The 24,095-nt window shown below is 67.7% G+C and overlaps 4 protein-coding genes across 7 annotated transcripts in view; 1 reads left to right on the forward strand and 3 right to left on the reverse strand.

Moving 5' to 3' along the window:
• Positions 1-448: 448 nt before the first annotated feature.
• Positions 449-3,308, reverse strand: LOC135576871 (HLA class II histocompatibility antigen, DM beta chain-like). The gene is made up of 6 exons (XM_065044147.1): positions 3,062-3,308; positions 1,908-2,189; positions 960-1,244; positions 759-878; positions 633-668; positions 449-561 (listed from the first exon to the last, which is right to left on the reverse strand). Exons 1-6 carry the CDS (start codon positions 3,102-3,104, stop codon positions 551-553), a joined length of 777 nt encoding a protein of 258 aa, XP_064900219.1. The 5' UTR covers positions 3,105-3,308; the 3' UTR covers positions 449-550.
• Positions 3,309-3,742: 434 nt separating this feature from the next.
• Positions 3,743-8,614, reverse strand: LOC106145944 (HLA class II histocompatibility antigen, DM beta chain-like). Its single transcript, XM_065044126.1, has 5 exons — positions 8,143-8,614; positions 6,958-7,239; positions 4,585-4,860; positions 4,383-4,502; positions 3,743-4,203 (listed from the first exon to the last, which is right to left on the reverse strand). Exons 1-5 carry the CDS (start codon positions 8,405-8,407, stop codon positions 3,956-3,958), a joined length of 1,191 nt encoding a protein of 396 aa, XP_064900198.1. The 5' UTR covers positions 8,408-8,614; the 3' UTR covers positions 3,743-3,955.
• Positions 8,615-8,744: 130 nt separating this feature from the next.
• Positions 8,745-15,305, reverse strand: LOC135576866 (class II histocompatibility antigen, M alpha chain-like). 4 transcript variants are annotated; one of them, XM_065044123.1, is made up of 5 exons: positions 14,715-15,305; positions 10,947-11,207; positions 9,754-10,035; positions 9,561-9,686; positions 8,745-8,874 (listed from the first exon to the last, which is right to left on the reverse strand). In XM_065044123.1, the coding sequence occupies exons 1-5, from the start codon at positions 15,226-15,228 to the stop codon at positions 8,870-8,872; spliced, it is 1,188 nt and encodes a 395-aa protein (XP_064900195.1). In that variant the 5' UTR covers positions 15,229-15,305; the 3' UTR covers positions 8,745-8,869. The 4 variants fall into 4 exon arrangements, with proteins under 4 accessions (XP_064900195.1, XP_064900194.1, XP_064900197.1 ...); XM_065044122.1 differs by having other exon boundaries at positions 10,947-11,216; XM_065044125.1 differs by lacking the exon at positions 14,715-15,305 and adding an exon at positions 13,008-13,224.
• Positions 15,306-15,346: 41 nt separating this feature from the next.
• The window catches only part of LOC135576859 (bromodomain-containing protein 2-like), a 10,010-nt gene continuing 1,261 nt past the window's right edge, over positions 15,347-24,095 (forward strand). Inside the window, exons 1-7 of the mRNA XM_065044048.1 lie at positions 15,347-17,073; positions 18,832-19,132; positions 19,890-20,027; positions 20,111-20,252; positions 20,350-20,552; positions 21,944-22,336; positions 23,268-24,091. Coding sequence (XP_064900120.1) covers positions 17,045-17,073; positions 18,832-19,132; positions 19,890-20,027; positions 20,111-20,252; positions 20,350-20,552; positions 21,944-22,336; positions 23,268-24,091 — 2,030 coding nt within the window. The 5' untranslated portion in view covers positions 15,347-17,044. The remainder of the gene's footprint in view (positions 17,074-18,831; positions 19,133-19,889; positions 20,028-20,110; positions 20,253-20,349; positions 20,553-21,943; positions 22,337-23,267; positions 24,092-24,095) is intronic.

Below are 24,095 nucleotides of genomic sequence, written 5' to 3' on the forward strand. Positions count from 1 at the left end.
CGGTGTCCCTTGTTTCTTGTGTCCCTTGTGCCCAGTGTCCCCTGCGCCCAGTGTCCCTTGTTCCCAGTGTCACTTGTTCTGGTGTCCCCTGTGCCCAGTGTCCCCTGCACCCAGTGTCCCCTGTGCCCAGTGTCCCTTGTTCCTGGTGTCCCTTGTTTCTTGTGTCCCCTGTTCCCAGTGTCCCTTATTCCTGGTGTCCCTTGTGCCCGGTGTCCCCTGTGCCCGGTGTCCATTGTTCCTCGTGTCCCTTGTGCCCAGTGTCCCCTGTTCCCAGTGTCCCTTATTCCTGGTGTCCATTGTTCATGGTGTCCCTTGTGCCCAGTGTCCCCTGTGCCCAGTGTCCCTTATTCCCGGTGTCCCTTGTTTCTTGTTCCCCGTGCCCGGTGTCACACCCCGAGTGTCCCCAGCCCGTCCCCCTCGGCGCGCTCCCCCACACCGAACCCCCTCGTCACCACAGAGCGTCTTTATTGTCGGCAGCGCGGTGTCACCCCAAGGGTGACGGTGACACGGCGCTGCCGTCGCGGCCAGGGGGTCACGGTGCGGGGGGTCCTCAGGTGCTGCCTGGGGGGACAGTGGGGATGCAGGAGGGGACACAGCCCGCGGGGACGGGGACGAGCGGGACGCGCCGTTACCTGCGGGGTAGTTGTCTCCGGGGAGGGGAGCGTAACCTGCGAGAGGGGGCGGAGCGGTGAGGGGGGCCCGTGTCACCCGTGCCGCTGTCCCCGTCCCCCCCGGTCCCCGTCCCCCCCAGGGCTCACCCAGCGCCGCCGGCCTGGCGCGGTAGCGGTACACGCCGGCGCCCAACAAGCCGAGCCCCAGCGCCATCACCACGGTGGCCGCGGCCACTTTCAGCGTCAAGCCCGGGGACAAGCCGGGACCTGCGGGGACGCGGCGGGGTGAGCGGCAAGGTGGCGAGGACCCAGGCGTCCGGGCGGGCGTCCTCCCCCGGCGCCGCTCACCCCAGTCCTCCAGGAGGGGCTGCTCCAGGCTGGCGTGCTGCACCGCGCACGTGAAGGTGTCCCCGGCCACCGGGGCCGCCAGCAGCGTCACCTGCGTCTGGTAGGTCCAGTCGCCGTTGGGGACGGCGGAGATGGGCGGGGGGTCGGCGGGGCCCACGACGTCCCCGTTGCGCAGCCAGGTGACGGTGACCTCGCGCGGGTAGAAGCCCCAGACGTGGCAGGTGAGCAGGACGGGCGCCCGCGCGTTGCCCGTCCCGGAGGGGACGACGCGGGCTCGGGGCGGCGCTGCAGCGGGAGGGGGCGGAGAGCGCCGGTGAGACCCCCCCGCGCCCTGCAACATGTGACCTGCAGCAAGCGTGTGCAATGGCCCCGTGCAACGTGCGACCAGCGTGTGCAATGGCCCCGTGCAACGTGCGACCAGCGTGTGCAATGGCCCCGTGCAATGTGCAATGCGACAAGAGCGTGCAATGGCCCCATGCAACATCCCCATGCAGTGCAACATCCCCATGCAATGCAATGTCCTCATGCAATGTCTCCATGCAATGTCCCCATGCAATGCGATGTCCCCATGCAATGCAACGTCCCCATGCAATGCAATGCAATGTCCCCATGCAACCTTCCCATGCAACGTCTCCATGCAATGTCCCCATGCAATGCGATGTCCCCATGCAATGCAACATCCCCATGCAGCGTCCCCATGCAATGCAATGTCCCCATGCAACATCCCCATGCAACACCCCCATGCAATGCAACTTCCCCATGAAATGCCCCAATGCAATGCAATGTCGCCATGCAACGTCCCCATGCAACACCCCCATGCAATGCAACACCCCCATGCAATGCAACGTCCCTATGCAACATCCCCATGTGAAGCCCCCATGTGAAGCCCCCATGCAACGTCCCCATGCAACGCCCCCATGCGAAGCCCCCGTGCAGCACCGCGCTCACTCTGCCGCAGCGCCGCGGCGCCCCAGACCCGGGGGGGCAGGTCCTGGCACAGGCGGCTGCGCTGCTGGGCGCGCTGCAGCCAGGCCGTGCCGTTGTTGAGCCCGGCGGCCACGTGGACGGCGTGGCGGTGCAGCAGCCCCCAGTCGCAGGGCACAAAGAGCCGCGCGCCGGGGTCGTAGCAGACCAGCGGGTTCTTGTTGAAGAGGAAGGTGAAGTCGAAGGCCAGCGCCGAGCCGTTGGGCGCCAGCGCGCACGAGCTGGACACGTGCACCACGAAGGCGCCTGCGGGGACGCGGGGCGGGGGCGTCGCCCGTGGGGACTCTGAGCATGTCTGTCTGGCCACGTCCCTCCGTCCATCCCATCCCTCTGTCCATCCCATCTGTGTCCATCCCATCCCATCCCTTCCCTCCATCCATCTCATCTCCACCTCTCCACCCCTCCATCCATCTCTTCCCCAGCTGAGTCCACCCATCCGTCCCATCCCTCCATCCAACCTCACCCTCCATCCAGCCTCACCCTCCATCCAACCTCATCTCTCCATCCCATCCCATCCCATCCCATCCCATCTCATCTCATCCCATCTCCATCCATCCCATCCCATCCCTCCCATCCCATCCCATCCCATCTCATCCCATCTCCATCCATCCCATCCCATCCATCCCACCCCATCCCATCCCATCCCATCCCATCCCATCCCACCCATGTCTCTGTCCATCCCAAATTATCCTCAAAGCTCCACAGGGCAGGGACCCCCTAAACCACCCCTGGAGCCCCACAGAGCTGAGCCCCCCCAATCCACCTCTGTTGTCCAGTGGAGCTGAGCCCCCCAAACTATCCCCGGGGTCACATAGGGAAGAGCCCCCCCAGATTGACCCCAGAGTCCCATGGAGCTGAGCCCCCCAAACCATCCTTGGGGTCCCACAGGACAGACCCCCCCCAACCCACCCCCAGGGTCCCAAATCCCCCCCCATCACCCCCGGGGTCCCACAGGACAGACCCCCCCCCCCCAACCCCCCAGGGTCCCCAATCCCCCCCATCCCCTCCAGGGTCCCACAGGACAGACCCCCCCAACCCACCCTCGGGGTCCCCACCCCCCCATCCCCCCCAGGGTCCCCACCCCCCCCCCCCCCCAGTGTCCCCACCCCCAGCCCCACCTGCCCCCCGGGCGCCCAGCGCCAGCCCCAGCAGCACCAACATGCCGCTTCGGGGGTGTCCGGCCGCTCTGCCCCCCAGCCCGGCACCCACGTCCCGGGGGGGCCGGGACAGCCAATGGCGGGCGGCGCCGCGCGGGCGTCACCGGTTGCCGGGGCAGGAGCCCCGGGCGGCCGCCTCGGCGGGGACATTGCGCGTGTCACCCGCCGTGTCGCCGACCCGCTGTCCCCACGCCCGGGGTCACCACACAGACCCCCCCAACTCACCCCCAGGGTCCAAATACCCCCCCACTCCCACAGGGTCCCCAATCTCCCCCAGCCCCGCCAGGGTCCCACAGGACAGACCCCCCCCATCCCCCCCACCAGGGTCCCCAATTCCCCCCATCCCCCTCAGGGTCCCCAGTCCCCCCCCAGGGTCCCCACCCCCGCCAGGGTCCCCAATATCCCCTCCCATTCCATCACCCCCAGGGTCCCACAGGACAGACCCCCCCAAACCATCCTTGGGGTCCCCAATATCCCCTCCCATCACCCCCAGGGTCCCACAGGACAGACCCCCCCCAACCCACCCCCAGGGTCCCCAATATCCCCCCCCATCACCCCCAGGGTCCTCAGTCCTGTGGGTGTGACCCACACCCCCCAAAGAGGCCTGGGGACCCAGGCGTCCGGGCTGGGGCCCCCCAGGGGTCCGTGTGTCCCCCAGCACAACTTCCGCGTGCTGGCTAACCCCTCCCCCCTCCCAGTAGCCTCTGGGCCTCCAAACTGGGGGCACTGGGAGCCCCCCCGTCCACCGGGGTCACCACGGATGAGGCCGCCCGGGGGGGTCACAGCGGGTTTTATTGGGGGGTTGAGGGGGCCCCCCCCAGGGTGGTCCATGGGGTCCTGGTGCCCACGGCGGGGTCAGAGTTTGGTCACTGCCCGGTCACACGTGGCCGGGGGGGGACCGGGGTGGGGACCGGGACCAGGACCAGGACTGGGTCCAAATCCAGGACCAGGACAGGGACCAGGACTAGGACCAAATCCAAGACCAGGACAAGAACCGGGACCAGAACTGAGACCGGATCCAGGACCAGGATTGGGAGCAAATCCAGGAGCAGGATGGGGACCGGATCCAGGAGCCGGAGCGGATCCAGGAGCTGGACCAGGAGCTGGACCAGGACCTCTCAGACATCAGAAGACAAAACAGCGCCCACCCTAATCCCACTGGGCACTGTGTCCCCACGTGTCCCCCACCCGCCACACACATGTCCCCACGTGTCCCCATGTGTCCCCATGTGTCCCCCACCCACCACACACGTGTCCCCACGTGTCCCCCCGTGTCCCTCACCCGCCGCCGGCCCCTGGCGGCAATAGCAGAAGGTGCCAGCGGCGAAGATGAGCAGCCCCAATGTCATTGTCACCGCCGCCACCGCCACCTTCTCCGTCAGCTCCGGGGACAAGCCGGGACCTGCAGGAACACAGCGACCGCGCTGAGCCGCCGGGGACCCAGGCGTCCGGGCAGCGGGGACCCAGGCGTGCCCCGCGCTCACCCCAGCGGCGCCGGAGGGGCCGGCCCAGGCTGGCGTGCCGCACGGCGCAGGTGAAGGTGCCCCCGGCGCGGGGGGGCACGCGCAGCGGCACCTGCGTCTGGTAGGTCCAGTCGCCGCGGGGCAGCACCGCGGCCGTGGCCCCCGTGGCCACCACGGCGCCGTCGCGCAGCCACTCGACGGTCACCGCGGGGGGGTAGAAGCCCCAGGCGTGGCAGGTGAGGACGGTGCCGGGGGTGCCGGGGACGGAGCTGGCCACGATGCGGACCCGCGGCGGCGCTGCGACACGGAGGGGACGGTCGGCGCGGGGGACGGGAACGTGCGCGCCACGAGGGGTGGCCCAAGTGGTGGCAATGGCACTGGCAATGGCACCGGCAATGTGTCCAAGTGATGTCACCAGGCAATGGCACCAAGCAATGGCACCGTGCAATGTCACCATGCAATGTCCCCAAGCAATGTCACCAAGCAATGGCATCAGGCAATGTCACCAAGCAATGTCACCAAGCAATGGCAGCAGACAATGTCCCCAGGCAATGTCACCATGCAATGTCCCCAAGCAATGTCACCAGGCAATGTCACCAAGCAATGTCACCAAGCAATGGCACCAGGCAATGGCACCAAGCAATGGCACCAAGCAATGGCAGCAGACAATGTCCCCAGGCAATGTCACCAGGCAATGTCCCCAAGCAATGTCCCCAGGCAATGGCACCAAGCAATGGCACCGTGCAATGGCACCAAGTGATGTCACTAGGCAATGACACAGGCAATGTCCCCATGCAATGTCACCATGCAATATCACCAGGAAATGTCCCCAGGCAATGGCACCAGGCAATGTCACCAGACAATGTCCCCAGGCAATGGCACCAGGCAATGCCAGCATGCAATGTTCCCATGCAATGTCCCTGTGCAATGTCCCCAGGCGATGTCCCTGTGCATTTCCCGTGCACCATCCCCATGCAACGTCCCCGTGCAGTGTCCCCTTTCAGTAGCCCATGCAATGTCCCCATGCAATGTCCCATACCCCCCCTGCAACGCCCCTCTGCAACACTCCCATGCAACGTTCCCGTGCACCACTCCATGCAACATCCCCATGCCATGTCCCCATGCAACCTTCCCATGCAACATCCCCGTGCAACATCCCCATGCACCACCCTGTACAACATCCCCGTGCAACATCCCCATGCACCATCCCTATGCAACACCCCGTGCAACGCCCCCATGCAACATCCCCGTGCAACATCCCCGTGCAATGTCCCCGTGCACCACCCCGTACAACATCCCCGTGCAACATTCCCATACAACATTCCCATGCACCACCCCACACAACATCCCAGGGCACCATCCCCGTGCACCGTCCCCATGCACCATCCCCATGCAACAACCCCATGCACCATCCCCATGCACCATCCCCATGCACCATCCCCATGCACCATCCCCATGCACCTTCCCCATGCACCATTCCCATGCACCATCCCCATGCAACGTCCCCATGCACCGTCCCCATGCACCATTCCCATGCACTGTCCCCATGCACCATCCCCATGCACCTTCCCCATGCACCATTCCCATGCACCATCCCCATGCACCATCCCCATGCACCATCCCCATGCACCATCCCCATGCACCTTCCCCATGCACCATCCCCATGCACCATTCCCATGCACCTTCCCCATGCACCATTCCCATGCAACATCCCCATGCACCATCCCCATGCACCATCCCCATGCACCATCCCCATGCACCATTCCCATGCACCATCCCCATGCACCGTCCCCATGCACCTTCCCCATGCACCATTCCCATGCACCATCCCCATGCACCATCCCCATGCACCATCCCCATGCACCTTCCCCATGCACCATCCCCATGCACCTTCCCCATGCACCATTCCCATGCAACATCCCCATGCACCTTCCCCATGCACCTTCCCCATGCACCATCCCCATGCAACAACCCCATGCACCAGCCCCATGCACCATCCCCATGCACCATCCCCATGCACCATCCCCATGCACCTTCCCCATGCACCATTCCCATGCACCATCCCCATGCACCATCCCCATGCACCGTCCCCATGCACCATCCCCATGCACCATTCCAATGCACTATTCCCATGCACCATCCCCATGCACCATCCCCATGCACCATCCCCATGCACCATCCCCATGCACCATTCCAATGCACTATTCCCATGCACCATCCCCATGCACCATCCCCATGCACCGTCCCCATGCACCATCCCCATGCACCATTCCAATGCACTATTCCCATGCACCATCCCCATGCACCGTCCCCATGCACCATCCCCATGCACCATCCCCATGCACCATCCCCATGCACCACCCCGCGCCCACCCCCGTGCAGCACGGCGCTCACTCTGCCGCAGCGCCGCGGCGTCCCAGAACGCGTGTGCCAGGTCCTGGCAGGCGCGGCGGCGCTGCTGGGCGCGCTGCAGCCAGGTCGCGTTGCTGTTCAGCACCCAGGCCGCGATGGCGGCGTGGCGGTGCAGCAGCCCCCAGTCGCAGGGCACAAAGAGCCGCGCGCCGGGGTCGTAGCAGACCAGCGGGTTCTTGTTGAAGAGGAAGGTGAAGTCGAAGGCCAGCGCCGAGCCGTTGGGCGCCAGCGCGCACGAGCTGGACACGTGCACCACGAAGGCGCCTGCGGGGACGCGGGGGCGGCCAGTGTCCCTGGGGTGGCCAATGTCCCCAGGGCGGCCACTGGCCATAGGGGTGCCCACTGTCCCTGGGGTGGCCATGGTCCCTGGGGTGCCCGCTGTCCCCAGGGGTGCCCACTGTCCATAGGGGCGGCCACTGTCCCCAGGGAGGCTGCTGTCCCTATGGGTGCCCACTGTCCCCAGGGGTGCCCACTGTCCCCAGGGTGCCCACTGTCCCCAGGGCGGCCGCTGTCCCTATGGGTGCCCACTGTCCCCGGGGTGGCCGTGGTCCCTGGGGTGCCCACTGGCCCTATGGGTGGCCACTGTCCCCAGGGCTGCCCACTGTCCCCAGGGTGACCAATGTCCCCAGGGGTGCCCACTGTCCATAGGGGTGGCCACTGTCCCCAGGGCGGCCGTGGTCCCTGGGGTGCCCGCTGTCCCTATGGGTGCCCACTGTCCATAGGGGTGCCCGCTGTCCCTGTGGGTGGCCACTGTCCCCAGGGGTCCCTGCTGTCCCCAGGGGTGGCCACTGTCCCCATGGGTCCCCGCTGTCCCCAGGGTCCCCGCTGTCCCCAGGGTGGCCACTGTCCCCAAGGTGGCCACTGTCCCCATGGGTACCTGCTGTCCCCAGGGGTCCCTGCTGTCCCCAGGGTGGCCACTGTCCCCAGGGTGGCCACTGTCCCCATGGGTTCCTGCTGTCCCCAGGGGTCCCTGCTGTCCCCAGGGTGGCCACTGTCCCCATGGGTACCTGCTGTCCCCAGGGGTCCCTGCTGTCCCCAGGGTGGCCACTGTCCCCATGGGTTCCTGCTGTCCCCGGGGTCCCCGCTGTCCCCAGGGTCCCTGCTGTCCCCGGGGTCCCCGCTGTCCCCAGGGCGCCCCCCCGCCGCAGCGCCCCCCCAGGGTCCTACCTGCCCCCCGGCAGCTCAGCGCCAGCACCAGCACCCACGGCGCCCGCATGCTGAGCAGGTGAGATCCGGCGCCCGCGGGGCCTTCATCCCTCCTCCTCCTCCTCCTCCCGTTCCTGCTCCTCCTCCCCGGGGCTCGGCCGGGCTGACCCGGCCCGTGCGTCACCGCGGTGGCCACCACCCAGCGGACTGTGCCCGGGGCTGGGCCCGGCGCGCCGGAGCATGACGGCCGGCCCGGGGAAACTGAGGCACGGCCCTGGGGCAGCATTTGGGGGTGCGATCCAGGTGAACCCCAATATCAGACACCACCATGGACCCTGTGGCCGTGGGGAAACTGAGGCACAGCCCTGGGGGCAGGATTTGGGGGTGCAACCCAGCTGAACCCCAATATTGGCCAATGGAGAAGTCACCATCATGGGCCCTGTGGCCATGGGGAAACTGAGGCACAGCCCTGGGGCGCCTCATTGGAGGTACAACCCAGCTGAACCCCAATACGAGACAGCAGAGAAGCCACCACCATGGCCCCAGTGGCCATGGGGACAGCGAGTGGCGGCTCCGGCGCCGCGGGGACAGACAGACGGGGACAGACGGGGACAGACGGGGACTCCGGGCGCAGCCACAACGGGGTTTAATGCCAACGGGGGAGGGGAAGCCCCGGCCCACCCCATCCCCCCCCCTCCAGCATCTTGGCTCCAGCGCCGAGCGGCTCCGTCCTGCGCGCCCACGGCGCTCAGCCTGCGGGACACAGAGCGGGGGGTGACGTCCCCACCCCACGCACCCCATGGGGGACCCCGGCGTCCGGGCTGTACCCCGCTCACCGTACCCCTCACCATACCCCTCTCACCATACCCCTCTCACCATACCCCTCGCCATACCCCTCACCATATCCCTCACCATACCCCCCTCACCATAACCCTCTCACTGTACCCCTCACCATAACCCCCTCACCATACCCCTCACCATATCCCTCACCATACCCCCCTCACCATACCCCTCACCATACCCCTCACCATACCCCTCTCACCATACCCCTCACCATACCCCTCACCATACCCCTCACCATACCCCTCTCACCATACCCCTCACCATACCCCTCACCATACCCCTCACCATACCCCCCTCACCATACCCCTCTCACCATAACCCCCTCACCATACCCCTCTCACCATACCCCTCACCATAACCCTCTCACCATACCCCCCTCGCCATACACCTCACCGTACTCCTCTCACCATACCCCTCACCATAACCCTCTCACCATACCCCTCTCACCATAACCCTCACCATACCCCCCTCACCATACCCCCCTCACCATACCCCTCACCATACCCCTCACCATACCCCTCACCGTACCCCTCTCACCGTACCCCTCTCACCGTACCCCTCTCACCATACCCCTCACCGTACCCCTCTCACCGTACCCCGCTCTCTGCGCCACGTCACCACCATCATGGCAACCCCCAGCAGCCCCAGCAGCACGCCCAGCGCCATGGCCGCGCCGCACAGCGCCGTCTCCAGCTCCTCGGCAGGGCTGCTGTCCTGCGGCACTGCGGGGACACCGCGGTCACCGCCGGCCCCGGCGTCCCCACCGCGCCCCCTCGTCCCCGCGCTCACCCCAGTAGGCGATGACGGACGAGTTGTCCCCTTCGCGGGTGACCACGCAGCTGTAGACGTCGCCGGCGGCCGGCGTCACCGGGAGGTAGGAGAAGCGCACGAAGGCCATGTCGGCCGTGGGCGTGTAGTGGGTGTGGGTGACGCCGCGGGTGACGGGGACGCCGTGCAGCCGCCAGCCCACGGTCACGGCCGGCGGGAAGATGTTCTCCACCAGGCACACCAGCGTGTTGGGCTCGCCCAGCGCCGGCGGGGCCTGCGGGAACACCGTGGCCACCGGGACGCCTGCGGGAACAGAGGGACGGGTGGCACCGAAACCACCTTTGGGTTCCGTCTGCTCCACCTCGGCGCGGGGAACGGTGAGATGGATCATGTCAACAGGACGATGGCGGCACCTGCCACGGATGGACCAGCGCTGGTCCAGTAAGGGGCCACCAACCACTGGTCTCCATCCAGATGTTGAGACTATTGGCCCAACTCTTGGTTGCCACCATGAACCCAGCTCCTCATCTGTCCATTCCATCTCCTTCTTAGAAGGACACCATGGAGGACGGCGTCAAAGAGATGGTGGTGGCACCTGCCATGGATGGACCAGCAAGGAGCCACCAACTACTGGTCTCCATGCAGATGTTGAGTCTATTGGCCCAACTCTTGGTTGCCACCATGAGCCCAGCTCCTCACCCACCAACCCGTCACCTCCACGTGGAGCGGAGGACACCGTGGGTGACCACATCAATGGGCCAATGGTGGCACCTGCCATGGATGAAGATATGGACCAGTGCTGGTCCAGTAAGGAGCCACCAACCACTGGTCTCCATGCAGATGTTGAGTCTATTGGCCCAACTCTTGGTTGCCACCACGAGCCCAGCTCCTCATCTGTCCATTGCATCTTCATCTTAGAAGGACACCATGGAGGACGGTGTCAAAGAGATGGTGGTGGCACCTGCCATGGATGGACCAGCGCTGGTCCAGTAAGGAGCCGCCAACCACTGGTCTCCATGCAGATGTTGCCCCATTGTCCCCAACTCTTGGTTGCCACCATGGGCCCAGCTCCTCACGCACCAACCACTGGTCTCCATGCAGATGTTGCCCCATCGTCCCCAACCCTTGGTTGCCACCATGAGCCCAGCTCCTCACCCACCAACCCGTCACCCCCACGTGGAGCGGAGGACCCCGTGGGCGCCCCCGTCACCCACCCCTGGCCTCGGGGATCTGGCCGGTGGCCAGCGCGGTGAAGGCGCGGCGCAGCTGCTGGCAGAAGGTGGCGTCCTGCAGGAGCTGGGGGGGCGTCTCCAGGCCGGGGGGCCAGGGGGGCAGGTCGGGCAGCCGCGGCGTCCAGCGCGACATGGGGAAGTCGAACCAGAAGAGCTGGTCGGCGTCGAAGGTCAGAGCCAGGCCCAGCGACGGCGCCTCCGGCTGGCAGAACAGAACCTCGGACACGGCGTGCGCCGGCGCCTCTGGGGGGGCTGGGGGGACACGGGGGGACAGGGTGAGGGGGTGACAGGGGGACAGGGTGGGGGGAGACAGGGGGACAGGGTGGGGGGGGGTGACAGGGGGACAGGGCGAGGGGGGGACACAGGGGGACAGGGTGGGGGGGCAGGGGGACAGGGTGGGGGGGGGTGACAGGGGGACAGGGCGAGGGGGGGACACAGGGGGACAGGGTGGGGGGGCAGGGGGACAGGGTGGGGGGGGGGTGACAGGGGGACAGGGCGAGGGGGGACACGGGGGGACAGGGCGAGGGGGGACACGGGGGGACAGGGTGAGGGGGGACGGGGGGATACAGTGAGGGGAGGGGGATAGGGTGAGGGGGGGTGACAGGGGGACAGGGTGGGGGGAGACAGGGGGACAGGGTGGGGGGGAACGGGGGGATACAGTGAGGGGAGGGGGATAGGGTGAGGGGGGGTGACAGGGGCACATAGGGGACACAGTGAGGGGGGGACAGGGTGGGGGGGGTGACAGGGGGACAGGGCAAGGGGGGGACACAGGGGGACAGGGTGAGGGGAGGGGGAAAGGGTGAGGGGGGGACACAGGGGGACAGGGTGAGGGGGGACGGGGGGATACAGTGAGGGGAGGGGGATAGGGTGGGGGGGGTGACAGGGGCACATAGGGGACACAGTGAGGGGGGGACAGGGTGGGGGGGGGTGACAGGGGGACAGGGTGAGGGGGGACGGGGGGATACGGTGAGGGGAGGGGTACAGGGTGAGCAGGGGGACAGGGGCACATAGGGGACAGGGTGAGGGGGGGACACAGGGGGACAGGGTGGGGGGAGATGGGGGGACAGGGTGAGGGGGGGTGACAGGGGGACAGGATGAGGGGGGGACAGGGGACACGGTGAGGGGAGGGGGACAGGGTGAGGGTGGGGACAGGGGGACTTGCACTAGTGAGCATCCCCCTCCTCGCACCCCCACCCCGTGCACAGCCCCTTGCACTAGTGCACATGCCCTCCTGTTCACACACCCCGTGCACTAGTGCACACACAACCACACGCACGGCCCCTCGCACTAGTGCACACCCCTCCCGCTCACACTCACACCCCGTGCACTAGTGCACAGCCCCTTGCACCCCAAAACCCATGCACACTCCCTCCTGCTCACACTCTCACCCTGTGCACTAGTGCACAGCCCCTTGCACTAGTGCACAGCCCCCCTTACACCCCCAACCTGTGCACAGCCTCTTGCACTAGTGCACACCCCTCCCGCTCACACTCACACCCCTTGCACAAGTGCACAGCCCCTTACACCCCCAAACCCGCGCACACTCCCTCCCGCTCACGCTCACACCCCGTGCACTAGTGCACAGCCCTCGCACTAGTGCACACCCCTCCCGCTCACACTCACACTCCTTGCACTAGTGCACAGCCTCTTGCACCCCAAAACCCATGCACACTCCCTCCCGCTCACACTCTCACCCTGTGCACTAGTGCACAGCCCTTGCACAAGCGCACAGCCCCTCGCACTAGTGCACACCCCTCCCGCTCACACTCACACCCGTGCACTAGTGCACAGCCCCTTGCACAAGTGCACAGCCCCTTACACCCCCAAACCCGCGCACACTCCCTCCCGCTCACACTCTCACCCTGTGCACTAGTGCACAGCCCTTGCACAAGCGCACAGCCCCTTGCATTAGTGCACACCCCTCCCGCTCACACCCGTTGCACTGGTGCACAGCCCTTGCACAAGCGCACAGCCCCCCTGCCCCCCGCACTCCGCCGTGTCCCCCCGTGGGGTCCCCCCGCGGTGTCCCCGTGTCCCCGGTACCGTCGGTGCCCGCGGCCGCCAGGGCCGCCCCGAGCAGCGCGGCCGCCAGCACCGCGCTCCCGCCCATCGCTCCGGGACCCGCTACGGGCTCCGGGACCCGCTACCGGCTCCGGGACACGCGCCCGGCACCGGGACCTCTCAGCCAATGGCCGCGCTTCGCCGCGCCGCGTCACGCGTTGCTGGGCAGAGGAGCCTCGAGCGGCGCCCGGGCGCGGTGACAGAGCGGACCCAGGAGTCCGGGGGTTGTCCCCGCACCCCCCGCACCCCACGGAGACGGGACCCCCCCCGGGACTCCCCCTCCCGGAGCGGCGGGTGCGATCGCTCGCGTTCGTTAATTAATTACCGGCCGCTGTTAATGAGGGGACCCCCGGTGGGGTCGCGTGTGTCACCCCCCGGCGGTGTCGCTGCTGCGGGGGGGCTGGGGGGGCGGGGGAGACGTGGGGAGGGACACGGGGCGCCCCGTGCGCTGCAACGCGCTGCACGCACTGCATCCGTGCACTGCATCTGTGCACTGCATGTGCGCACTGCATCTGTGCACTGCATCTGCGCACTGCATCTGTACACTGCATCTGCGCACTGCATCCCTGCACTGCATCTGTGCACTGCATCTGTGCACTGCATGTGCACACTGCATCTGTGCACTGCATCTGCGCACTGCATCTGTACACTGCATCTGCGCACTGCATCTGCGCACTGCATCCCTGCACTGCATCCGTGCACTGCATCTGCGCACTGCATCTGCGCACTGCATCTGCGCACTGCATCCCTGCACTGCATCTGCGCACTGCATCTGCGCACTGCATCCCTGCACTGCATCCGTGCACTGCATCTGCACACTGCATCCCTGCACTGCATCTGCGCACTGCATCTGCGCACTACATCTATGCACTGCTTCTGTACATTGCATCCCTGCACTACATCCCTGCACTGCATCTGTGCACTGCATCCCTGCACTGCTTCTGTACACTGCATCTGTGCACTACATCCCTGCACTGCATCTGCACACTGCATCTGCTGTGCTGCACCTGTGCACTGCATCTGCTGTACTGCAGCTGCTGCACTGCATCCCTGCCCTGCATCCACGCACTGCACCTGCACACTGCATCTGCTGCGCACTGCATCTGCTCTGCACTGCATCTCTGCACTGCACCTCTGCACTGCACCTCTGCACTGCATCTCTGCACTGCATCTCTGCAGGCCCTGCGTTCACTGCACCTGCTGCCTACAGTGCATCTGCTGCGTGCACTGCAGCCTGTGTGCGCTGCATCCAGCGCATGCCCTGCCTCCAGTGTGTGCACTGCATGCGCTGCCTCCACTGTATCCACTGTGTGCGCTGCATTTCCTGCACGCGCTGCATCTGCTGTGCGCACTGCATCCAGTGTGCGCACTGCACCCGCTGCAGCACCCAGCGCCCCGCCGGTGCATGCGCTGCACCCCGAGCAACACTGAGCTGCACCCGGGGCACCCCCAACCCCACGTGCAACACTGCGCACCCCATCTCTGCGCAATGCGGCCTGTGCACCCCCATTCCCGTGCACTGCACCCAGTGCACCCCCATTCCCGTGCACTGCACCCCGTGCAACACCGCGGCCCCCACCCGTGTGCGATGCACCCCCTGCACCCCTGCAGCGTGCATCCCCCCCGCTGCCGTCCGGCTCCCGAGTGGGTGCTGCAATCCCAGCCACCCCCACACGCCTCCCGCCATACCTGACACCCCCACGGGCGCACCCCCGCCATGCCGTGCACCCTTGCAACGCCCCACACCCGTGGGCACCCCCGCCCCGCCCCGCCCCGCCACGGACACCCGTGGGTGCCCCCTGCGCCCCGCTGCAGCGGCCCCGCAGCGCGCATGCGCAGCGCCATCCCCCGCGGGGCCGGCGCTAGGACCCCGCGGAGCCGCGGCGGGTCCCGCCGGGCGGGAGGGCGGGGGGGGGATGAATGGGGCCGTGGGAGCTGCGGGGGCGCCACGTGACGGCGGGGAGCCAATCGGGGCGCGGGTGACGTAGCGCGTGGCTCCCTTTTCTGCCCTGGGATGTTTTTTTTTAATCAATTTTTGTTGCCCCCGGCCCGGGGGGTTTCGGGGCGCGCGGCGGGGGGGGCGCGGATGAAGCGGGACCGGGGCCGAGGGTCGCGGCCCCGCGTGGGGGCGGCTCAGGTGAGTGACGAGGGGGGGGGGCCCGGCCCTTCCCCCCCAACGGAGGAGCGGGGGCGGGGGAGTCATGTGGCGCTGGCGAGCTGTCAGTCAGGCGCGGTTCCGCCCCCGCTCTGGGGCTGCGGCCAATGGGCGGCCAGCACGGCGGTGACGGGCAGGTGGGGCGGGGGGGCGGGGCCGCTTTGTGCGCGCCGGCGGGGGCGGCGGTTTGGGGCGAAAAGCGCCATGTTTGGGTGTTCGCGCGGGGGCGGCGGGCAGGGCCCCAAGTGCTGTGTCACGGCGTGGGGGGGGCGGGGAGCCACTCGTGTCCTGCGACACCGGGGCCCCCGCTGAGGCCGGGACCCCCCGTGAGCGGGGGGCGAAGAGGTTTCGGGGTCCCGGCGGAGCGGCCGCGCTCGTGCGGGCGCCGCGGGGGGGGAGCGCCCCCCGCCGCGGGGGTCCCGGGGCCGCCGTGGGGCCGCCCGGTGTGCGGGGGGGGGGGGCGCAACGGCGGGGCGCGCCCGTCCCGGGGCTGGCGGCCGCAGCGGCGGCGTGTCCGTGGGGGTTCCCGCGTCCCCCGCAGCCTGAGGGGCCCGTGGCGCGGCCCGCGAGGAGCGGGGGCGCGGGGCAGCCCGGTGCGGGACGAGGCGCGGCGGCTCCGGGGGTCCGGGGCCGTGCGGCCCGCGGGAGCGCGGCGAGGGGGGTGAGGGCGGGCGGGGGGATGGCCCCGGTGCCCGGCGCCGCCGGGGGTGGCGGGGCGGCGGCGGGGCCGCCCGGGGGCGCCGGTTCATTGTCCGCCCGGCGGGGCCGGAGCCGCCGCTCAAGATGGCGCCTCCGGCCCCGTCTCCTCTCCGGGGAGCGCGACAACAACCTCCAACGGCCGGTTCCGCCGGCCGGCCCCGCCCCCTCATGTGACCTGCCGGCCAATCGCCGCGCAACGAATGGCAGCGCCGGCCAATGGGCGGTGACAGCGGCGGCTCCGCGGGATGAGGCGCCGGGCGGAAGGCCGGGAGGGGCGGGGGAGCGGCGCGGCTGAGCGACGCGCCGCTCGGCCAATGGGAGAAGCGCGGCGGGCTCGGCTCCGCCCACCGAGGCCGCGGCGGGGCGGGGCGGGCCGGGCGGGTGATGTCAGCGGCGCCGCCGCCCAATGAGGGGCCGGCTGGTGTCTATATAAGGGCGGCCGGGGGCAGGCCGAGCGGCGCCATTTCGCTGGGACGGAGCACGGAGCGGGTCGGGCCCGGTGGCGAGCGGGGGGCGGCCCCAAACCGGATCCATCCTCCGCCGGGCGGCCCAGCCCCCGCCTCCGCGCCTCCCGGAGGGCTCGCCGGACCCTCCCCGGCCTCCGTAGCGACCCCTGCCTGCGGCCGGCGGCGAGGGGGCCTGCCTCCCCGCCCCCCGCGCTCCCGCCCTCCGCCCCTCAGGGAGCCAAGATGGAGCCCGCCCGCTGACCGGCCCCGCCGCCATCCGCCGTCATCCGCCGCCCGGACCGCCGCGCCTCGCCTCGCCCGCGGCCTCCCCCGACGCGCCCGGCGCCCAGCGACGCGCCCAGGCCTGTATTGAGCGGATCGCGGAGCATTCGGGGCGCAGCGGCGGCGCCGAAGAGGGGACCCCCCCCCCCCCCCCCGCACCGAGCGCTCCCCCGCCCGCCGCCATTTTCTCCGCGCCCGTTGATGTGAGGCCGCTGGATGGTCCCGGCCGGAGCCGCCGCCGCCTGAGCGCCGTCCCCGCCCTGCCCGGGGAGGGGACACCCGCCGCGCCCCCCCGGGGATGCGCTGACGAGGGGGGGGGCGCCCCCCGCCCACCCGCGATCGCCTGAACCCCCCGCGCCCGCCGCCCCGCGTGTCCGGGCAAAGTGGGGGGGTCGTCGGAGGAGCCGGGAGCGCGGGCCGGGCACGGAGCCGCCGCTATGCTGCAGAATGTGAATCCCCAGAGCAAGTAGGTGCCGCGGGGACGGGTCACGCGTGGGGGGGGGGGGGGGGGGGGGGCTGTGTCACCCGTGACACCCCCGGGCTCGCGGTGCACCCCCCGTGCGCGGTGACACGGGGACGGCCGCGCGCGGCGGGGGGGTGTCGCGCCCCACCCGTGGCGCTGTCACCCGTGTGTCCCCACACCCAGCGCCGTCCTTGGCGCTTGAGCCGCGTCCTTGGCGGCCCCGGGTGACAGTTGGTGACAGGTCAGCTGGGGTCCCCCCGGCCGGGGGTGCGGGGGGAGCCGCTGGGGCCCCCGGGGGTCCCGTCGGTGTCCCCAGGGTCTCGTTTTGTCACCAGCGTCCCGTCGGTGTCCCCGGGGTCCTGTTGGTGTCCCTGAGGGTCCCATTGCTGTCCCCAGGGTCCCATCGGTGTCCCTGGGGTCTCGCTGTGCCACCAGTGTCCCGTTGGTGTCCCCAGGGTCCCATTGGTGTCCCTGAGGGTCCCGTCGGTGTCCCCGGGGTTTTGCTTTGTCACCAGTGTCCCGTTGGTGTCCCCAGGGTCCTGCTGTGTCCCCAGGGTCCTGTTTGTGTCCCCAGGGTCCTGTTTGTGTCCCCAGGGTCCTGTTTGTGTCCCCAGGGTCCTGTTTGTGTCCCAGGGTCCCATTGGTGTCCCCGGGGTCTTGTTGGTGTTACCAGGGTCCTGCTGTGTCCCAAAGATCCCGTCGGTGTCCCCAGGGTCCTGTTTGTGTCCCCGGGGTCCCGTCGGTGTCACCAGCGTCCCGTCGGTGTCACCAGCGTCCCGTCGGTGTCACCAGCGTCCCGTCGGTGTCACCAGCGTCCCGTTGGTGTCCCCAGGGTCCCATTGGTGTCCCTGGGGTCCCGCTGTGCCACCAGTGTCCCATTGGTGTCCCCAGGGTCCTGTTGGTGTCCCCGGGGTTTTGCTGTGTCACCAGTGTCCCATTGATGTCCCCAGTGTCCCGTCGGTGTCCCGAGGGTCCCGCTGTGTCACCAGCGTCCCGTTGGTGTCACCAGGGTCCTGCTGTGTCACCAGCATCCCATTGGTGTCCCCGGGGTCCTGCTGTGTTACCAGCATCCCATTGGTGTCCCCAGGGTCTCGCTGTGTCACCAGTGTCCCATTGGTGTCCCCGAGGGTCTTGTCGGTGTCCCCGGGGTCCTGCTGTGTCCCGAGGGTCCCACTGTGTCACCAGCGTCCTGTCGGTGTCACCAGGGTGCCACTGTGTCACCAGTGTCCTGTTGGTGTCCCTGAGGTTCCCATTGGTGTCCCCAGGGTCTTGCTGTGTCACCAGTGTCCCATTGGTGTCCCCAGGGTTCCGTCGGTGTCCCTGAGGGTCCCGTTGGTGTCCCCAGGGTCCCGCTGTGTCACCAGCGTCCCGTCAGTGTCCCCACATTACGGTGGCGGCTGCACCGTGTCCCCGCGGGTCCGCACCGCACAACGGTGACAGCGACATAACGGCCCAGCCGCGGGTGTCACCGTCACCGCGACACGCTCGGTGTCACCGTCACCGCGACACGCTCGGTGTCACCGTCACCGCGACACGCTGGGCGTCACCGTCCCCCGTTTGCGTGGGGCCGGCCCTGGACCCGCGTCACCTCCCGACACCGGGCGCTCGCTTGGCTCCGGTGAACCCGGGGGGTCCCGAGAAGCGGGTCCCTCGCGCCGCGGCGCCGTCTGGGCTCCTCACCGCGGCGCCGGGAGCGCGCGGCTGTTTCCGGGGCCCCCGGCCCCGCTTTTGGCGCCCGTTAACCGCGTCTCTCCCCCGCAGGATTCTGGGGGAGGGCAATGCCGGGCTCATGGGCCTGGCGCCCGAGGCCGCCCCCGGCAAGCGGATCCGCAAGCCCTCGCTGCTGTACGAGGGCTTCGAGAGCCCCACCATGGCGTCGGCGCCGGCGCTGCCGTCCCCGCAGGCCAACCCCCCCCCGCCCGAGGTGTCGAACCCCAAGAAGCCGGGGCGCGTCACCAACCAGCTGCAGTACCTGCACAAGGTGGTGATGAAGGCGCTCTGGAAGCACCAGTTCGCCTGGCCCTTCCGCCAGCCCGTCGACGCCGTCAAGCTGGGTTTACCGGTACCGCGGGGGGGGCTGCGGGGGGCGGCGCGGGGCGGGGGGCGCGAGCGTGTCTGTGTGTCCCCCCCGTGTCCCCGAAGGCGCAGGCAGGGGGGTCGAATTCCCCACCCCACGTGTGTGTCCCCCCCCCCAAAGCACAGGGCGAGCGCCACCCCCCCCAAACCCCCCCCAGCCACATCGCCGCAGGTGCCGGGGCTGCGCGTCCCCCGGGTGCCGCCCCCACCCCCCCGTAGCCGTGGGGCAGGTTTTGGGGGCACCCTCAGCGCTGCCATCCCCCCTTTTTGGTTTTGTCCCACCGAGGTGTGGATGAGGCGACGCAGCCGCTCTTTGGGGACCCCCGGACGCCCCCCCCGCGCCCCCCCAGCTAATCTCTTGTCCCCTGAATGCGTTTTGCAGATGCCCATCCATGAATTTGTAGAAGACAGCCATCTCGTGACCCCAAAATTAAACGCCAGCCCCCCCGTGCACCTGTGGCGCCCAAGGAGTTAAAGCCCGGAGGTAAATTAAAGTTCCACGGAGGTTTTGCTCTTTAAATTCCAAGTTTAGCCAGAAATTCCGCCCCCCCCCCCCAGCCCCATCTCATCTCCCACGGGGGGACACGCCAACACGAGCGTCCCCCGTAGCGTAGGGTGACGGGGGGACGAGGCCCCGCGGTGTTGTTTGCCCCCGCGCCCCCCTGCCTGCGCCTGGGTGAGAGAGCTGGTGTGCGAGCGGGACGCGGTGTCGCCAGCGCCCCCTGACCCCCCCTGCCCCCCAGGACTACCACAAGATCATCAAGCAGCCCATGGACATGGGGACCATCAAGCGGCGCCTGGAGAACAACTACTACTGGGGGGCCGCCGAGTGCATGCAGGACTTCAACACCATGTTCACCAACTGCTACATCTACAACAAGGTGAGAACCGGCACCGCCGCGGCGCCATCCGGCACAGCGCGACGCCGCTTGTGACGCCGCTTGTGCCGCCGCTCGTCCCGCAGCCCACGGATGACATCGTCCTGATGGCCCAAACCCTGGAGAAGATCTTCCTGCAGAAGGTGGCCCAGATGCCGCCCGACGAGCAGGAGATCGTGGTGCCGGTGGCCAAGAACAGCCACAAGAAAGGAGCGTCGCGCGCGGCCGGTACGGTGACGGTGCCGGTGCCGGTGCCGCGGGGCGGGGGCGCGGCGGGCGCCGGTGAGGCCGGCGGCGGCGCTAACGGGGTCCCGGTGTGCCGCAGCGCTCCTGGCGGGGCTGACGGGCGCCCAGCAGGTGCCGGCCGTGTCCTCGGTGTCCCACGCCGCCGTGTACGGCGCCGCCAGCCCCGACATCCCCACCACCATCGTCAACATCCCGCACCCCTCGGTCATCGCCGCCCCGCTGCTCAAGTCGCTGCACGCGCCCCCGGCCCCGCTGCCCGCGCCCACGCAGCCCCTGGCCAAGGTGGGCGGGGGGGGGCTGGGGAGACCTGGGGATGTTCGGGGGGGTTCAGAGGGGTGGGGGGGTCGGGAGGGTTTGGGGCTATTTAGAAGGGTTTGGGGTTTGGGGGGGTTGGGGAGACTTGGGCATTTGGGGGGATTTTGGGGGGATTTCAGGAGGGTTTGGGGTAATTTGGAAGGATTTGGGGGGTTGGAGAAACTTGGGGATATTCTGGGGGGATTTCAGAGGGGTTGGGGGGTTCAGGAGGGTTTTGGGGGCTATTTAAAAGGATTGGGGGGGGTTGGGTGGGTTGGGGAGACTTGGCATTTGGGGATATTTTGGGGGGATTTCAGAGGGGTTGGGGGTTCAGGAGGGTTTTGGGGGCTGTTTAGAAGGGTTTGGGGTTTGGGGGGGTTGGGGAGACTTGGGGATATTTTGGGGGGATTTCAGGAGGGGTTGGGGGCTGTTTGGGGGTTTGTGAGGGTTTTGGGGGGAGGTTTGGGAGGATTTGGGGGGTTCAGGGCTATTTAGGGGTTTGGGGAAGATGTTGGGTCTGGGGTGTTGGGGATATTGGGGAGACCTGGGGGGGCTGGGGCTCCAGGGTGATTTGAGGGGGTTGGGGGGGTTTCATAGGGGATTTTGGGGGGGGGTTGGAGGGATTTGGGGGTTCAGGAGGACTTGGAGGGGTTGGGAGGATTTGGAGGGGGTTTTGGGGGTAGATTTGGGGGGTTTGGGGGTTCAGGAGGGTTTGGGGGTAGGTTTGGTGGTTCAGAAGGATTCATAGGGGATTTTGGGGGTTCAAGAGGATTCATAGGGGATTTTAGGGGTAGATTTGGGGGGGGTTGGAGGCTTTCGGGGTTCAGGAGGGTTTGTGGGTAGATTGGGAGGTTTGGGGTTCAGGAGCATTGGGAGGGGATTTTGGGCTCGATTTGGGAGGTTTGGGGGTTCAGGAGGATTTGGGGGTAGATTGGGAGGTTTGGGGTTCAGGAGGGTTTGGGGTTCAGGAGGGTTTGTGGGTAGATCGGGAGGTTTGGGGGTTCAGGAGGATTTGGACGTTCAGGAGGGTTTGTGGGTGGATTGGGGGGTTTGGGGTGGATTGGGGGGTTTGGGGTGCAGGCGGATTTGTGGGTGGATTGGGGGGTTTGGGGGTGCAGGAGGATTTGGGGTGCAGGAGGATTTGGGGGTTCAGGGGGGTTTGGGGTGGATTGGGGGTTTGGGGTTCAGGAGGGTTTGGGGTGGATTGGGGGGTTTGGGGTGGATTGGGGGGTTTGGGGTGGATTGGGGGTTTGGGGTTCAGGAGGGTTTGTGGGTGGATTGGGGTTTTGGGGTGGATTGGGGGGTTGGGGGTGGATTGGGGGTTGTGGTTAGATTGGGGTTTGGGGTGCAGGCGGGTCAGCAGCCTCCATCCCCCGCAGAAGAAAGGCGTGAAGCGGAAAGCCGACACCACCACCCCCACCCCCACGGCCATCATCGCCACGGCGGCCAGCGCCGAGTCGTCCCTGTCGCCGTCGCCGTCGGGCCCGTCGCCCCCCGAGCCCAAAGCCGCCAAGATCCCCGCGCGGCGCGAGAGCGGCCGCCCCATCAAGCCCCCCCGCAAGGACCTGCCCGACTCGCAGCAGCACCAGACGTGCCGGCGCGGGAAGCTGCCGGAGCAGCTCAAGTACTGCAACGGCATCCTCAAGGAGCTGCTGTCCAAGAAGCACGCGGCGTACGCCTGGCCCTTCTACAAGCCCGTGGACGCCTCGGCGCTGGGGCTGCACGACTACCACGACATCATCAAGCACCCCATGGACCTCAGCACCATCAAGGTGGGCGCTTCGGGGGGGTTGGGGGACATTTGGGGGGGTTTGGGGGTTCAGGAGGGTTTGGGCGGGTTGGGGGAGATGTGGGAGGGTTTGGAGGGGTTTGGGGGTTCAGGAGCATTTGGACAGGTTTGGGGGTTCAGGAGGGTTCGGGAGGGTTTGGGGTTCAGGAGGTTTGGGAGGGTCTGGACAGGTCGGATATTTGGGAGGGTTTGGGGGTTCAGGAGGGTTTGGGCGGGTTGGGGGTTCAGGAGCATTTGGACAGGTTGGGGGGGTTGGGAGCATTTTGGGAGGGGTTCAGGGGGTTTGGGGGTTCAGGGGGGTTTGGGGGTTTGGGGGTTCAGGAGGGTTCGGGGGAGTTTTGGGATTCAGAAGGTTTGGGAGGGTTTGGACAGGTCAGAGATTTGGGAGGGTTTGGGGGGTTCGGGAGGGATTGGGGGTTCAGGAGGGTTTGGGGGTTCGGGAGGGATTGGGCAGCTTGGGGGAGACTTGGGGAGATTTGTGGGGGTTTGGGGAGCGTTTTGGGGGCGTTTGGAGGGGTTTGGGGGTTCAGGAGGGTTTGGGGGTTCAGGGGGGTTTGGGCAGCTTGGGGGAGGTCTGGGCAGCAGTTTGGGGACATTTGGGGGGACATTTGGGAGGATTCTGGGACAGTTTTGGGGGGTTGGGGAGTGTTTTGGGGATTTGGGAGGGTTTGGACAGGTTGGGGAGCGTTTTGGGGGCATTTGGGAGGACTTTGGGGGGGATTTTGGGGAGATGTGGGAGCGTTTGGAGGGGTTTGGGGGTTCGGGGGGTTTGGACAGGTTGGGGGGTTCGGGGGATTCCAAGAGGATTTGGGGGTTTGGGGCCATTTGGGAGGATCTGGAGGGTCTTGGGGGGCTCAGGAGGGTTTGGGGGGTTTGGGGGTGTCCGCGGGTCCCGCTCACGTGTTCCCCCCCAGCGGAAGATGGAGAACCGCGACTACCACGACGCGCAGGAATTCGCCGCCGACGTGCGGTTGATGTTCTCCAACTGCTACAAGTACAACCCGCCCGACCACGACGTGGTGGCCATGGCGCGCAAGCTGCAGGTCAGGGCACCCCAAAACACCCCAAAACACCCCCCAAAACACCCCAAAACACCCCCCAAAACACCCCAAAACACCGACCACGACGTGGTGGCCATGGCGCGCAAGCTGCAGGTCAGGGCACCCCAAAACACCCCAAAACACCCCCAAAACACCCCAAAACACCCCCCAAAACACCGACCACGACGTGGTGGCCATGGCGCGCAAGCTGCAGGTCAGGGCACCCCAAAACACCCCAAAACACCCCCGAAACACCCCAAAACACCCCCCAAAACACCCCCCAAAACACCGACCACGACGTGGTGGCCATGGCGCGCAAGCTGCAGGTCAGGGCACCCCAAAACACCCCCTGCACCCCAAAACACCCCCCACCCCAAAAACACCCCCCGCACCCCCAAAACCACCCCCACCACGTCCCCCCCAAACACCATCCATGTCCCCCGCACCCCCCCCCACATCCCCCCCCAGATACTCGTCCCAAAACACCCCCCAACCACCCCCTTGGTTCCCCCAAACACCCCCCACAACCCCCTTTGTTCCCCCCAAACACCTCCACACCCCCAAAACCCCCCTATGCCCCCCAAACACCCCCAAATCCCCCATGTCCCCCCAAACACCCCCCACAACCCCAAACACCTCCACAGCCCCAAAACCCCCCTGTGTCCCCCCAAACACCCCCACACCCCTAAAACCCCCCTGTCA

This window comes from Columba livia, chromosome 32, assembly GCF_036013475.1.
Source record: "Columba livia isolate bColLiv1 breed racing homer chromosome 32, bColLiv1.pat.W.v2, whole genome shotgun sequence".
Lineage (NCBI taxonomy): Eukaryota > Metazoa > Chordata > Aves > Columbiformes > Columbidae > Columba > Columba livia.